Source organism: Halichoeres trimaculatus, unplaced genomic scaffold (genome assembly GCF_033239565.1).
Source record: "Halichoeres trimaculatus isolate MK-OKI-2021-1 unplaced genomic scaffold, fHalTri1.1 fHalTri1_scaffold_19, whole genome shotgun sequence".
NCBI classification, from domain to species: Eukaryota; Metazoa; Chordata; class Actinopteri; order Labriformes; family Labridae; genus Halichoeres; species Halichoeres trimaculatus.
In genome coordinates, this window is record NW_027437197.1 from 25422337 (window position 1) to 25439429 (window position 17093).

General features: G+C 37.7%; 1 protein-coding gene across 2 annotated transcripts in view; it reads left to right on the forward strand.

Annotated features, from left to right (window-relative positions):
* The first annotated feature begins 1111 nt into the window (after positions 1 to 1111).
* Positions 1112 to 17093, forward strand: part of LOC141807999 (ephrin type-A receptor 6-like) — a 293417-nt gene continuing 277435 nt past the window's right edge. Inside the window, exon 1 of one of the 2 annotated variants that reach the window (XM_074694268.1) lies at positions 1112 to 1751. In XM_074694268.1, the coding sequence (XP_074550369.1) occupies positions 1673 to 1751 (79 nt within the window). In that variant the 5' untranslated portion in view covers positions 1112 to 1672. The remainder of the gene's footprint in view (positions 1752 to 17093) is intronic. The other variant, XM_074694269.1, reaches the window with a different exon arrangement.

Consider the following 17093-nt stretch of genomic DNA (forward strand, 5'->3'; position numbering starts at 1 on the left):
ACGGACAGTGTCTCTATTAATTTTTATTCCAGTTTTCTTTTTCTCGTTTCATTAAATCGTCTATACTCCTTCACCACTTTCATTTTATGCAACAGTAAACTCCTCTTCAATGACTTTGCCTGTATAGTCTGCATATTTTTATAATAAGGGGCACAACCTGATCAGAGCTGAATACCTGATCACGACCTGTGGCGTTAAACATTTATGTAGTCTTGATTTGCATGTACTCTGGGGTCATTTCCATTTAAAAATGTTGTAAATTGAGTTCAAGTAAACTTTAGCATTTCATAGCCAGCTTTATTCATACTAAACATAATTATTCAACATCAAAATTGTGGTTGGTGAAAATGCTGAGTGGCTAGTAGCTCTGGGAAACCACTGGCCACAGTTACTGGTGAGCAAAAAAGTCAATGTCTTGCATCTCGCGGCAGTCATTTTTCATGAAATATAAGAGGGAATGATTGAGTAAAATATGTTTTATTTTTATTTTTTATACTTCTTTGGGGTCAGCCAGGGCATATCTCCAGATCGCAATCTACCTTGGATTCACTTTCTAAAACTGAGGCATCAACTTTCCCTGAAACTTCTCAAAGTAAGGATTTCCGTTGCTATAAGGTAAACAGGAAATGTCAGTGTTCATGTGCAGAAAGCTGTTTTTGAAAAGACAGGAGTCAGTATTCTAACAAGATTAGATTGTATACATTTTCTCCTTTTATTTGTATTTTGCTTGATTTCAAATCATTTTCCTGTCAAATGTAGTTTATATTTACATAATGCAAATTTTGAGAGACTAGAGCAACATTTCGTTTTTGATAAAAAAAAAAAAGCACGTGGTAAAGAAATGTCAAAGAGGATAGAAGCTGTAGTTTGGGGGGAAAAAGAAAGAGGCAAACGTGAGAATTTTGAAATACTTCTGAAAAAAGGGAAGCTGTTCTTAAAACCAATATGAGACAACACACACACACACACACACACACACACACACACACACACACACACACACACACACACACACACACACACACACACACACACACACACACACATGCCATTGCCTTGTCAGCTAACCCCCTCTAGTGCCGAGCATCCTGCACAGATGCGCACAGTCTCCCTCTGAAGCCGCTGCTTCACTTTCTCCTCCGCTGCATCCCAATCATTTCTCCATCCACCTTCCCTTTCTCTCTCTGCTGCGGCGGAGCGGGCTGGAGTCTGGAGACAGGGAGCTGAGAGTCCGAGACACACTGACGAGACAACAATAGGATTTGAAGCCTGTCACGACTACGCGCGCCACGGGGTCTCACTTCTTCTGAAATAAAACAGAAAAAGTCTTTCCTCTGAATAATGCAGTATTGGCGACTGAAGTCTGTTGGAAATTTACAAAGTTGTTAGAAGCTGCAGCTTCTCACCTTGTCTGTACATTTTTTACCATAAGATTTTTTTTTTCGACTTGATCCAAATTCTGTCCGTTCCGCGTCGTCGCCGTCGCTTCCTTCAGGTGAGAGATGGATCTCTTCTTGCTCATTCAGCCGGCAGTTCACGCAGACCCGGACCAAATGTAAGAACTACAGGACCAGCGGATAGGTGCTTGTGGAGGATCCTGCCTCGATTCTGACCCAATACCTCTCGGCTAGAAGTACCTCAGTGACAGCCGGTGATAGATGTCGCAGCAAACATGAGTTTTGGAAACAGAATTTTCCTCGTTCCACTCTTTCTGGGAATTTTCCTCTTGAGCTTCAGCCATTGCAACCAGGGTGAGTTTATCGATCTATATCCAAAATATGTTATTTATTTGTAATTATTTTTTATTTTAATTAAAATGCGTCCTGACGTGCTCAGGAAACTTTGAATGTGACACTATATGACTGAACTATTATTACTGTGAGATACAACTGGTGGGACACCTCAAGGTGTACAAGTAGTTAAACCCATAAACCCTCCAAGAAGGTACAAACGCAGTCAAAACATTCATGCAAAAGCGCAAAAACGGACGGTGGGTTTTATGCGTCATTTACTCTTTGCGTAAAGTTTTTTAAGTATTGAAAAAGTTTAACCAGGACAAGACATTTCTGCAGAGACTTTATACCTTAAGTCTAATTTTGCTCTTACATTTGAAACTAACAAAAATAAAGTTTTCATTGTCTGGGGAAAAAAAAAAAAGTTTAAGAGCTTCCTCATCTTACATTTGTGTTCAAAAACTGAATCAAAACGTGCAACACTTTTTTTTTTCTCATGCATGGAGATCAGCTGTTGAAGTGTCAAACCCTGAAGCTGCTTTACACATTCCTTATAACACTCATATGCAGGACAGACTCAAGCAGCAGACAGAAGAGTAGCCACAGATTGAATCATTAAGTGGGCGACAGACAGCATGTATGTTGGCAAGTGTGTGAATGCAAACTTGCGCATGTGTTTTGTGCAGTTAGTGTGTTCTGAGCTCTGGAAAATGACAATTAAGGCCATGCAAATGAGCATTTATTGAGTAAAAGTGTATGCATAACGAGAATTAAGGCTTTTCTGCTTCATTTATTGCAGATATGGTCATGTTAAGTGGTTTGTGTTGAGTGGGCACGGTGTGAAAAAAGTGGGTGTTCATTGCATAAGCCTTGCAACACTTGCATGTTCATGTTTTTTTTGCATGCGCCAATTGTTTTAAGTATGATTGGAGAGTGTATGTGTGCGTGTGTGTGTGCACATACAGACATGGCCCAGCTGTGTCATTTTTTCTTGGTGTGTGTTCTGTTACAGCTTCATGTGCGCACATGCAGCTGCAGCATCAGTGTGGTTTAAAATAGCTTTATTGATTGTGCTGGACACAGAGGGATCTGCCCCCCAGGTTACATTTTATTGTTCTCTCAGTTCAATAAGAGCGATGCTACTCTCTGTACTCAGAGACAGATGCTACATAACAGGCTCACTTTGTATTTTCTCAGCCACAGATTGAATGATTGAACTGTTGTCTGCTCTGAATCGTACTTTAGTCTTTCATATTGACTGGTCTGGGACCTCAGCGGTGAAATTTTCAGTTGTTGTCCAGAGCGCTGCAGCTCAGGATGGGAGCGTTTCAGGTAAAACTGTGGAAAAAGAAGAGAAACTCGTGAGATGTTCAGAATTTCACGTTACTTTAATTCACTTTTTGATGCATCTTTTGCATTTTTTGCCAATAATTGAGGCCAGATTTTTCAAATAAATAGATTCCATTAGGTCTGCAGAAAGGATCGACTTATCATCAGATATTCAGAGGCTGATATTTGCCTGATTAACCATATTAAAATTTAATCATTTTTCAATAATTTATTTAAAAAAATGTACTGGCACTGCTGTAAGTGTCTTTCCCTGCAGGTCTGTTTTCACTTATGACTCCGTCCCACTTAGAACACTACTGCCGCTTTAACTTAGAAGAAACACCTGGCCTGTGTGTCATGCTAATAAATACATGAGCTGCAAAATAGTTGTCCGAGATAAAACTGTCATAGCTCTTAAACCTATTTGGTTACGTTAAACAGTGATCAAATTTTTTTTTTTTTTTTTTTTTAAATGCTGGGTCCACATTCCTTGTGACAGGAAGGTTATCATTCTCAGGTTTATAGATTTCAGGCATTGGTCCATGAAAGGCAAATTATGGGTATTTAGGACTGGCCTTGAAAATGATATCCGTTCATTCCATAATGTCCATGGTGTTTCATATTGGTTTTATGTCTTACTTATAGACTGGTCAATACATGGACATGATCTCCATGACATCACCCATTTGTTTTTGATATAGAGTTTTGAAGCCTATGGTCAATGGACGTGGACTTGCTCATTCAAGTCTATCTTGAACCTTTTTGCAGACAGCTACAGACTGCCTGACAGTTTGGTCACCCATTAGATAAGAAAATCTTTACTGTCCCCAAGGGGCAATTTGTTTTGCAGCCGTAGTACATACATCAACAGAAACAAGCAAACAAACAAGAAAAAACATATATGTATAGGTTAGTCTGACTAACTCATGGATTACATCATGGACAGTAAGTTAAAAAGTAAGATAAATAGATAAAAACAACACTGTATAGTTAAGAACCATTTGCAATGTATGCGAAAAGCAGCATCTGTCTATATTCTCCATATTATTTAAAAGGCCCAACAAACACAATGTATGTAATATAACAAACATGTCTATTTTTGCCTTCTTAGCAGCTCTTACTTGAAAACCATGGTTAAGATCATTCAAGTCTATGCCAACAATCTTCCTGCAAAGTTTGACAACAGTTCCTAGCTTGCTTTTGATTTGATTTGATTTGATTTGATTTATTTCGGTCAATTTAACAGTGGAAAATAAATACTGAAAGTAGAAAAATACAAAGGCAAAAAAACAAACAGAAAATGATCGAGCCGTCAAAAAAAAAACCCCAAAAAAACAGAGACTGACCGAAAAGGTGTAGGCTGAAGCAGAGCTTATAACGCCTACCCTTATCTCAAAAAGTAAAAAAGAATGAAAAAAGAAAAAGATAAATCAAAAAATAAATATATATATATATTCATACATATACATACATACATATATACATATACATATACATACATACACATACATATATATATATATATATATACATATATACATACATATATATATATATACATACATATACACATACACATATATATACACATTCAAATTCATATGTACATACACATATACATACTCTTTCGCTGGTTCAAAAATAGGAACAATATGATATCTTCAGTATAATTATCTAAATAGCGTTTTGGACTACATCCATGTATACGTACACACATCTGGGTACACAAATATACATATTTAGATGAAAATATATGAACTTAAGCATAAATATGTACAATATACAAAATATTATATACAGGCATATAAAGAAATATGTATATAAATACATACAATTACATACATACATAAATACATATGAAACAATAATAATTATAATAATAATTATAACAGTAATTATTTTGATATGTACGTATAGTATTCATAGTGCAAGTCTAACATGTTTATATAAAAGATGCACACATTGTTATACGCATTTATACATACATATATATATATATATATATATACATACACACATATATATATACTCTCCATATCAGACAGTTAATGTGAGATAAATAAGATTTAAAGGCACCTAGATATTCAGAATAATAGGCATATACGCTTGACATGAGCGATACAAGTTTTCTACAACACACTGAAGTGTTATTTTTATGACATATGAATAATGGAATATTTTTGTAATTATGAAAAATTATTATTGTATTGATCATATAAATAGGTTACATTTTTTTTTTATATATATAAGCTTAGTGAGCATAGTTCAATTCTTAGGTATTAATATAGATAGGTGCACACATTTCAATAAAAATGAACATTCACGCAATATATAGCGCATTGCTTTTGTTTGCAATGCTAAGGTTACCAAACCAGCAGATCATTGCAAAGGTCAAAATGGACTCAACAAAGCATGAGTAAAACATTTTTAAAAGAAATTTGTCAACATTAAATCCCCTTAACTTCCTCAGGAAGAAAAATCTCTGATTGCACTTAAATGGGCAAGACTCGTAAGTTCAATAACTTTGGAAATAACCAGTTATAAACAAATCAACCACATGTGATGATAGTGAAAGGAGCTATTCAGAGCAAAGGTTTTTTTAATACAGAGAAAGCTTTACAATGTCTTATGTGGTTCCCACAATGTAAAAAACTGGAATATTATCAAGGGTTTTTGTCTTATTCTCAATCAAAAATGTCTTTTTGGGGTTAATATGAGTCTCATTCATCTGACCAGTCCCTGGAAATGTTATATTTCAAGTTATTTAAAGACAAAAGTTAGGTCTGTATTGCTTGTAAAAGGTGAAAAAAAAAAAAACCACTGGGATAAGAGAAAGTTTCTTTTTTAAGACATTTTTCTAATAATAAGAAACTTAATGAGTAATTTTTTCTTACCCCATTGGTAGATTTTTTTTTAACGTCTTAAAGCAATTAATAACTCACCCTTGTCTTTAAGTATCTTGAACTGAGACATTTTTCTGGACTTGTCAGTTGAGTGTGGCTCATATCAGTTTTTACAAAAATGAAGACAAAAACGCTTGCATAGATTTTAGTGTGTTTCAGTGCAGTGTTTCTGCCAAGAACTGTAGTTTTTAGCATTCCCACATTGTTTTTTTTATTTTTTTTTTGACAGGAGTTTGTCCCTTGCTGGGCACACATGGCTCTCTGGGAAGAGGCAAAAGGCTGGTCCCCTCATTAAAACTCCAACGATGTTAGGTTTAGTTCAGAATTTGAAATATGGCCTCTGTTGGTGACAGGCTTCAAAAGTCTGTATCAGAAACAAATGGGTGATGTCATGAAGACTACGTCCATGTATTATCCAGTCTATAAGGGTGTAGTAAAATCTTTTTTTTTTTTTTTTTTTTTTTTTTTTTCAAAATACACAAATTGTCCTTGTTAGAGGAACAAAGAAATCAGTCACCTTCTTCTTCTTAACCTACCTGAGATTATTCACAGTTACAATAAAGCTCAAGCCTGTTTTCCCCATCATTGCGTCTCATCTTCTTAGATTCAACTTCTCTCTTTTCATCCTTCATTTTCCTCCACTGTGAAGTCTACAGGCACTATATTCAATGTGATAAGCATTCACAGATCTTATTTGCTGTCATTATTTATTGGTTGTTGTAAAATCTTCCTGAGAAAAAAAGAAGCTTGTGTAAATTGGAAAATGACGTCTTTGTGCCGTATTTCTGGCACTGCTCAAATTGTTTTTCCAGACGGAGATATCCAGCCACAAAGAATCACAAAGAGCAACCTCTACTTTCTGTCAAATGAAAGCCCTTTATGTAAAAGTTATTTCAGTCAGTGAATGCATCTCACCAGACACTGCTGGGTGTTTGGAATTTTGAAGGCGGCTACAAACACAGAGCAGAGTGCCGTTTCTCAGGCTGTCACACTTAAAGATTACATGTCTGGAAGGGGCCCCAGCTCTGCAATCAACATGGCAATAATGCATCTCTTTTTATGTATTTATGTAGATGGCAAAGGCAAAGCTTATGCTCTAAGTGTTGCCGCTGACAGAGTGCTCCGATCATCCTCACTGCTGTAGAGAAAGTTCAGCAGCAGGCTGTCAATCAATCAGCTGATCCGGAGCAGCCGAAAATGTTAACTCTGCACCTTTTGCAAGCTGCAGTGTGCTTTTGTTTCAGCCGTTTGTGAATTCTCTCTACGCAGGAGCAGAAATATGTATTCATTGTATTTTTATAGAGCATGTTTCCACTGTAACAAATATTAAATCTCAATATTCCTTTTCTTCAACTGAAAATGAAATTTGTTTAGATTTACTTTTATGAAATGGCATAAAGGAGCAAATTCTAGTTTGCATTTGTCGACAAAGTTGGACGATCTCAAGTTGTTTTTTGCAAAATTGCTCCTAGTTTAAAGTTTCTGATCCCCTGTTGACAAAACACTATTTCATATCTTTTTTTTACTAATCTTGTCCTTCATGTTTGTACAATATTTTTCTTTAACCTAAACTCTCCTGCTGTTTTCTTCTGAGTGGAGTGACTCACTCACTGCATTGTTGTAATGAAAAATGCAGAGAGGTGCTCTTTCTGCAGCATGCTGTAGTCACTTTTTTGGGCACTACCCCCGGGCAGCAGGAATAAAAAAAAAACACACCTCAAAATACACTACTTATTTATGTATTCATTTATTTTTCTTTTTTCTTTTTTTTTAAGCACCTGGCATCTTTGTTTATTTATTCCCACACATAATGAAAAACAGTAACTATTGTACTGACCAGGATATAGGGCAATCCCGATTTTAGGACGACCCCCCTTTATTCAAGACCAGAAAGTTTTTTTGGATGCGCGGTCTTCAGACAACCCTCCTTTTTTCACATTATTTTCAACAAAAAAAACCCTTTTTTCATATTCCGATCAGTACGGTATCAGAAGGAAAAGTACAAAATACAATGTATATTGCTTATTTTCTGGTCTTAATGCAAGTTTGAATAAGTGGTATACAGCGAAAGATTTGCCATAGTAATATGAGGTCAAACGTCATGATACATTGGAAAAGATAAGATTTATATCAAGTGATAGTTTCCTATGAGGGCTCAGTAGGAGTCGTCTCAATCACAAAGTGATGTCGAGGGTTGGATGCCAGGTCCGTTTTCGTGCCTTACCCAAACTGTCCTGGGTGTTGGGTCATTGGTGCCTGAATTTGATCACTCAAAAACCCTGTAGTTCATCATTGTTGGCATGCTAACACACTGTAATCTTAGTCTCTTCAGCTTTAGCATCTCAAAAATTTTAGATAGAAATTAGGTGGTTTATGTTATCTTCAAGTCCTCCTCTGTCTCACAAGACAATGCTGGAGCTAGAGCAGAATTTTAAGGCTACGTTCACACTGCAGTTAAAAGTGACCTAAATCTGATTTTTTCACTCAAATGTGACCCATATCTGTCATTGTATCTGTCATTGTGAACTGCACAAGTCCCACTAAATCTGACATTTTCGAGTCAGATTCAGACCACTTTCAAATGCGGCACTGAATCAGACACATCAGAGTTTTTTTAACAGGACTGGTTTGAATTAACCTTGCAGAGCATATGGACCTGCCTGATTCAGTTTCTGAACTCCTGCAGATCCATCTTGCCAGGTTCCATTGACCAACGAATTCACTCGGCTAAATTCTGACCCCCCCCCAATCAGGGGAGAGAGGCGGGAGCTGTGGGAGCAGACGTGACGTCAGCAGACTTTCGTACTTGTCAGCGTTCCTTTGATTCTCAAGTTAAATTTATAAAAACAGAAGCTGTCGTCTAACGCCTTTTTCACAGCTGTTTCTCGTGATTCAGTAGTTGTTCATCTATTGTTTCTTAGAAGCATCGGCTCACATAAGCTACGTCATACCGTGGCTTGATGTGGATTGGTCCGTGGTGGGTGTGTTAATCAGAACAGTCATCCAATCACCAGCTGCAGATTATTTTTAGAGTCCCGCCTCTGAAAACAAATCGGAAGAGCTGCTACCCAGATGGACAAGTGAAATATTTCTGTGGCAGATATATGAAACTGTCCGTCTGGCGTGTCAGGTTAGGTTTGAATAGCAAGGTTGCATTAAATTCAACTTTGTTATTCTGGAGTAGCGCTCACTGAACAGACATGGAAGACAGCAGTGATGGAGCCAGCCAGTGCATGGATGGTGAAACTGTAGATGTATTAGCCTGAGTGCCGTGGCTGAGCAGCAACACTTACAGTTGAGCAGGAGAGGAGGGAAGGGGAGTAGAGAGGAGCGCAAAGAGAGAAGAGAAAGTGAAACTTAAGTACATGTTTGTGATTCTCATTGTGGAGAGCTGGGAAAGAAACAGGTGAGGATCATACAGGGGGCAAAGCAAGTCCAAACAAGTTTGTAAACACTGTTCTGTGCAAGTTAGGGATTTAACAATACACTTAACTCATAATTCCGATAACAAGTTAAGAGAGCAATTTACTTTCATCAGGGTGGAATTCCGCCATGCTCAATGTAAACAGCATAACCCTGCCCGAGCTCTGTCTCATATTGATATAGATTACAATGTAACTCTTTCATGTGTTTAATACATTCCAGTACATTTGGAACATGTGAACAAGGAAGATCTTAATTCTGAAGGTATGGCAGCTTTTATCTTCGCCACAATCATTTACATGTTGCGGAAACCCTAAAATAACTAAATGGATAACACAATAATAATTTAAATATACAATATCTCTGTAAATAAACAATCACAGGTTTGCATGTGTTCCTAGTTTGGGATTTACATGTTTTTTTTGTTGTTGTTTTTTTAGGGAGAAACAAGTCTCTGCTGATTAAATAGGGTATCACAATTTGTTTTTTTTTTATCTCAGTTATTTTTAATTGTCACAAATTTGTATTGATTTTTAATTGTCTTGTAATGCATCGTTACATACCTAGTGGTTGACGTCTCTACTGTTCAACTGAGCATGAGGGTCACTTCAGGAGTGTGAGCTGCCCACAGACAGGCTACATATAGAAATGTAATGGGAACAACCAAACAAAAATATCAGAATTAAGCATCAATGAATGCAGTGTGAACGCAGCCTGGGTCATGGTTGTGAGAGTTTGAATTGAGCTACGAGTCAAAATCAGGACCTGAGATGGACTGAGGTTCCTGAAGTTCAGCTGAGAACAGGTCTTTGTGAACAGCACATGCAAAGTATGAATGATTCTATATCTTAGCACACTTCAGATCCAGACCCTTAAGCTTAGATGTACGTATCTTAAAAAGGCTCATGCTTTACCCTAAGAAGTTGGTAATTGCAAAATTATATTATTTAATGTTCAAACATAAAGAACGTTTTTCTGTTTCCCTGTGAGTTTCTTTTTAAATACACTAGTCACAGTATCTCAGGTTTATCTCTCACAGCTCATTTGTTAACACCTGTTGTGTTGTAACTGCAGTACTTGACCCAGAGCTTTTTGCTAAATCACATTTTATTTGTAAAAATTCCCTTCACTAATCTCTCATTCAAGGACACTTTAGAATAAAACTAATTAACCCAATGTATAAAAGATTAAATCAACCATGTTAAAGGTTTATTTTTCTGACATCAGCAGCGTTGCTGAATGTTTGATCACAGTGGGGAGAGTGGAGACGTGTTGACGACCCTGTCATGCCTGTCAGGTTTTCTCTGCTATGGACAGATTTCCATTTCACAGCACATCATGCTAGTACTTTGTTTACACCACTAAACGACAATGTGGAATCCTCACTGATATACTCAGCAAATCAATTTTCACAAGCCTCTGTTCATCAAATGCTGCTGTTTGTCTCTTAACAAGACTCGCTGTTTACCAGAATGGGTATGTAGGGAGCTGGCAAATTGAAAGGTTTGTGTTTGTCTGAAAGTGAGGCTTGCTCTGCTTTCTTGAACCACAATGGTGCTCCACTGCATACTAAAAGTGTTTCATTAATCTTCCACTGCAACACAAACCAGGGTGTTGCAATAACAACATGGTTAAAGAGAGATTTACTGACACAACATTCTTAAATCTCTTCAAGTCGGACATTTCTTGCATTCTAAAAAATCCCTGTGATTTACCAAACCAGCCTCAGTCATGAATATTTTAACAGCAGAGCTTAATTATCCTCTCCAAAGAAAGTAAGATAATAAAGTCTGTTTTTTAAGTTTGCTAGCCAAACTTGAAGAAGGAAATGATATACACTTCATGCTCGGCCAGTACCCCGGATGTCAGAGAACCCAAGTGACTTCTAGTGTATTTTGCATAAAGTAACACCGGATGAGAGAGTCTTTGGGTTTGCTGTTATTTCCAGGTGTTTGTGTGGCCTGCGTAGGCTGTAGGTGAGACAGGAGATGTCATCATTCTGCTGGAGCCCAGGTATTTATGAGCTGGCCAGCTCACAGTCTATTTATATCCAACCAGTCGAGGTCCCAGAGGACCCTCAGCTCCAGGCAGGGTTTTTGGGTGTCTCGCTGAGAGATAACTTTATGGAGGGATAGAGACAGAAAGAGTGGATAGATGGTGTTGTTCACACAGACAGTTCTAGTGTACACTGACAGGTCTGCTGCTTAGTTGCCTTTTGCCAAAACTAAAAGACACACAATGTTAAAACACACACATACACACACAGTCTACTCTAACATAGGCACTTGGCAGTTCCTGTTTTTGAATATTTTTCTCTGTGGCACATTTTTTTTGTATTTGTGATGATTTCAAGTTAAAGAGTGGGTTTTGTGTTTGCCATATTTAAGTTATGGATAGAAAATAAAATGAACATACATAAACTGCAGATATTTTAGCAATGTCCTGTTCAAATGCCCTCAAACACCAAAGTTAGCCAATAGCTCTTTCCCTGGCAGGCTTTAAAGGCCTGGCTCAGGGGTGGCCAACTCGTGGCTCGTGAGCCGCACGTGGCTCTTTGCCTTTTAGTGTGCGGCTCTTAAACCATTCCTAAAATATATATATATATATATATATATATATATATATATATATATATATATATATATATATATATATAGTTATGAGTAGTGGTGTACTGATTAATCTAAAATATTGGTTTATTGATGCTTACATTGGGATCAGTATTGATCAGTACTTGGGTGATGGAATTGATGCTTAAGTTTCGGTTTCTCCTCTCTACATGTGCTCCTCTCAATCCCTCATGTGCTCATAGTTATCTATCTATCTATCTATCTGTGATGTGGCTCTTTGTAGTACCACAGTTATTTTTGTGGCTTTTGGTCTCTGGTTGGCCACCCCTGGCCTGGCCAATCAGATGGAAGGAGGTTGTAGAGCAGGGGGCCTTAAAGAGACAACAGTTGTCATGAGAGTGAGAAAAAATAAATGTTTAAGCTGTAACTTATGTCAGTTAACTATTAGGGGTGTAACGAAATGTAAAAGTTAATTAAGTTAATGTTTTATCAAAACTACAACAAGGCAGCGTCAAATCACCACTTTCACCATTGTTCAACGTGGTGTCTCTGTATCAGAGTTGGAGGAGACGCTAGCTGTCAATCATCTTCCCTCTCATCAGCTGGCGCTTGCATGAACGAAAGCTAAAGTACTTGGGCTAAACGATAAGCCCCAGCGTGTTGAGTGCTGGTGGTTTCTAACAGCTGGTTGTTTCAAGGTGCTTAGTGTAATTGTAAGGGTTTGTAAAGGAGATATGACTTCACTGTTGTTTTCAGAGTGATCCACTGAGAGCTGTCAGCTGCTTTTTAAACACACACAGTGTTGGGGAGGGTGTGTTTGATTTGTTCACACAGCCTGCCTTATTGTGGATGGGTGGCATTTTCCACTAAGGATAGGACATTAATTTCACAAGTAGACTCTGTGCTATTTATTGTCATGTGATACAAAAATTATATTAAAAATCTTAATTTATATTATATCCCTATTCTAAAGGTAATGGTATCAGTTATGTTGGTCAGACATAAAAATCATTTCTTTGAAAAAAAAAAAAACTACGTTTTTTTTTTTTTTTTTTTTTGAATATGAAACTTTTCTGTGATATTGTGAAAAAAGTTATTTTGTATTATGAGTTGACTAATTTCTTACATCCCTACTATGGGAAAATATGGGTACCATATGGTATGGGTGAGTGTTGGCAGGAAACGATACGCATCACGATACTAGGGTCATGATACGATAATATCACAATATCAAAATATTGTGAAAACTACACAGTTAACTGTTTGATTAAAAACAACTTTTCTTTTTTATTGTGTTTGAAATAAAGAAAGTCAGATGCAGTGTTTTATATATACACTTAACTTGAAAACATCAAGTGTGTCCAGTTTGTCACTTAAACCAGTGGTCCCCAACCTTTTTTGCACCATGGACTGGTTTGATGTCAGACAATATTTTCACGGACTGACTCTTCTTCTATCTCCTCACTGACTCTTTTATCCTGCCTTAAGAAACTTGCCAAAGTGTGTTTGTGTTTTGTCCATTTTGCTAGCTTGGGGTGTTTGACATCAAGAATGAGTCATAGACCGGTATAGACCGGAGAGAATTCGGTCGTTTTTTAAATCAAATTTTAAACCAAACTGGAAAAAATGTAAGTTAAGTATTTTTTATGAGCAGCCTGGTACCAAATGACACCCGGACCAGTACCTGTACGTGGCCCCGGGGTTGGGGACTTTAACTACTGTGACATTAAACTAATGTTGCATATAAATGATTGGTGAAAGACATGGTCAGTTGGTGAAACTGGTATGTGTCACTTGGTGTAACCGATGTTACTGATAAAAAAAATAATAACATTGCGCGAAACTTGACTATGATTATGAATTTATCAGTCTACTACACTGTAAAAATTAATCTTCAGATATTTTTAAACCAACTGGCCCAAGAATAGAGAGAAAACATTGATGTTTACAGCATCAAAACCATCATCACTAAGTTCAGGAATAAAATATTTTGAATATACTTTTAGGTTATAATTATTGGAAAGTTAATGGGCAACATACGGCGGAGTAGCTCTTCAGCGCCATCTACCGCAGTGGAGGTGCAGGAGATGTATTGTACTTCCAACTCACCTTAAATATGAGTGTTTATTTTAACAAAAATATCAGTATTAAGAATTAGAATTTTATTATTTTATCTCAGGTCAAAGTATCATGATTCATTGCCTAATGATATTTTTCCCTACCTGGTCCAGATGGACAGTAAACAGTCTTAAAGAATCAAGGTACCCCCTCTTTAATGAATAGTTGATATACCAGCAGAGTGTTGGAGTGTATCATTGAAACAGGTTTTGTTTTCAGGGATGGTAACTATCCTCAGCAACTGTTTACAAGTCACCACCTGAAACTGCTGCTACATCATTTTAAGACAAAGTAGCACACCAGAGATTTCATTCAAAACACGTCCCTTCCCATTAACAACCAAGAACAACCTTTGTCTCCTCAGATTAAGATAAAAAATCTGATTTATTTGCTGAAACTGACTCACATAAATATTACATAACCTCACCGTTAAGATCTCAGTGTTTGTCTGTGCTCTCTTTACGTTAGAAACTCAAGGTTTTGACCCAACAGTGCAATAGTCTCTGCAGGATAATCTTCCAGCCTGCCTCTCAGTATTTATCAGATGTTGTTTATTTATGGCAAACTGAAGTGTGAAACTGCTCACTGCAACGAGCAACACAGCCAACTCTCAGTAATTATATGTCCTCCAGGGACTGTGCTGCTAACCTGCTCACAGTGGTCTAATGGTGTCTATTAACATCATTGGCTTTGCCAGCTACTTTAGCCTGGCGCTGAGACTGACATGGCTCAGACCTAGTGTTGATGGGGGGAAAAATGTCACACAGAGACAGTGGAAATGATCCAAATCCATTTCACATAGAGTGAATGTGAAGCAGAGCTGGCAGGGCGGAGGAGACGGGAAAGGCAGAAGAGAAAAGATCAGCATGGAGTCTTCTCTTGCTGTGATTACAGGGTGGTCAATCAATAGAATTATTGTACACATTTTCATATTAATCCCTGACAGTTTTTCCCAGCTTGTCTCTTATTATGTAACACAACAGGATTTCTTCAGTTTTTGGTTTTGACATTGACAAAAACTCAGTTTGTGGTTAAGAGTAAAGAGTGATAGCAGGTGTTGTTCCTGAGGTGTGAATTTTACTCTGTCCGCATGAGAGAAAAATACTACCTAGTAAAGCCAAACACTTTTCCGAAAAAGAAGTTGAGGGAAGATGCAAGACGTTCTAAAAACAGTCTTTGATGCAGCTTAAAGGTAGAGTCTGCAGGATTTTCCTAAAAAGTAAAATGTCAGCTTCAATGATGCTGAGAGGAGGATCTGTTTTACTTTGAGTGTCTCGCCACCTTCTGGCACAGAGTCAGACTAATGCACACTGTCGTAAAAATGTGACTTTTAACCAGGTGTGTGTCTGTTTTGGAACTCAATATCCTTTATTCAAGTCAGTAGCTGGCTACACGTAGTGCTATCGGCAGCCTGGTGCTATGACATATCCATAGGCTAACGTGACAACAAGTAAACACTGTCACTTTGTCAGCTTGTTTAGGAATAACCTGTAATATTGGCGCTGATACTCTCAGTTTAGAGTCTGTATTTTGATCAAGCATATATCTAGAAGGGAGTTCACTTTCAAACTCCTCACAATCCCTTCAAAAGGATAATCCTGCTCAATAATCACTTCTGGGCCTCTATACATGTGTGTCAGTGTCTGTGTCTGCCTCAACCCCCTCCTCTGCCTGTATTTTGATGTTTTGGTTGTTTCCGGATGTTTCTGGGTGGAGAGTAAGCGTGGTAACCTCAGCCAATTACAGCACGTCCAGTGTGCAAGTGACTTTGCATGTTGATTAGCAAGTGGAAGAAGCTATCCCAAGCAGCTACGACAATGGATGTATGTAGCATGGAGGAAGAAAAACCCAACCAAAGTGAAATGAAACGCCAAACAGATAAAGTGAGGGTGAAGCTTGGCTTGGCTTTATTTGCTTTCAGGAACTTAGAATGCAGCATGCAAGAGTGGTGCGAATTGGCTTTCTGCTGATTTGTCAAATGCTCATGATTAGCTTATGCTAGCATTCCAAGTCAGGTGCACAGCTCTTGTGTCTCTCCCATGTAGAAACATGATGCTACAGGTGGTTGCTGGGCTCGTGAGTGCGTTCACATAGTCTTGGTCGGGGGCCCAGGGTGTGTGCTGCCGCTGGCACTGAGCCCAGAGGAGGAGTCCAGTCTGAATGTTGTGTTCACTAAAAAGTAACGAAAATTTCTGCAGACCCTACCTTTTAAGTGGTTTGTGATGTTTTGATATGGGGGTTTGTCTGTAATTGCATTTTTCATTGTTGTACAGATTGAACCTTTGTGTAATCCAATAATTCTTGAAGAGCATTTTAAAAACTTCAACAAAAAATACAACCACACCAGTGTGATTAAAGCAAAGTATTATTTATTAGAATTTTAACACTCTACAAGCAAGTGAGCTTAAAATAGTTATTCAATTTTGTCTCCCTCTGCACTCTTTCATACTTGCTAAGAAGTGTGTCTTTTTCCTCCTCTCCCTTTTTGCTCCGAGGAGCTGAATAGAGATGACATTTCTATTATGCTGCCATTAAATCTAAGAGGGTGCACATTTCACTTTTCTTAGAAACCACATTTTTTCATTCTAGGTTTCAGGGAGGGCACCCTGCCATTTTTTATTTTAGATGTCATTCTAAAGCGCATTAGGGAACTCTACTACATCGACATTATCTAATCAGCTCTTACCTTCCCAAGTATGTTTCAGTGGATTTTGGGCTGATGGGGCAAACTCCACATGGGAGTGCATAGAAGTGGGTTTAGGCCAAAAGGACACACTGAAAGTTTGGTTATGCTAATGTTTTTCAGTGGGTTAGGTCAAATAGGGCAGGGTGATATGGCATCGTATTTCAATATTTTTAGGCCATATCATGACATAGATGTCGATATTTTGCATTAACCTTGAAATGGTGCTTTGATGCATACAATCCAACCAAAATGGCAATGCTAAACATATAGTGATATTTTTTTCTGTAACGTTCTTTGGATCTCATCTAAAGCATTATAGCATTGCATCCTT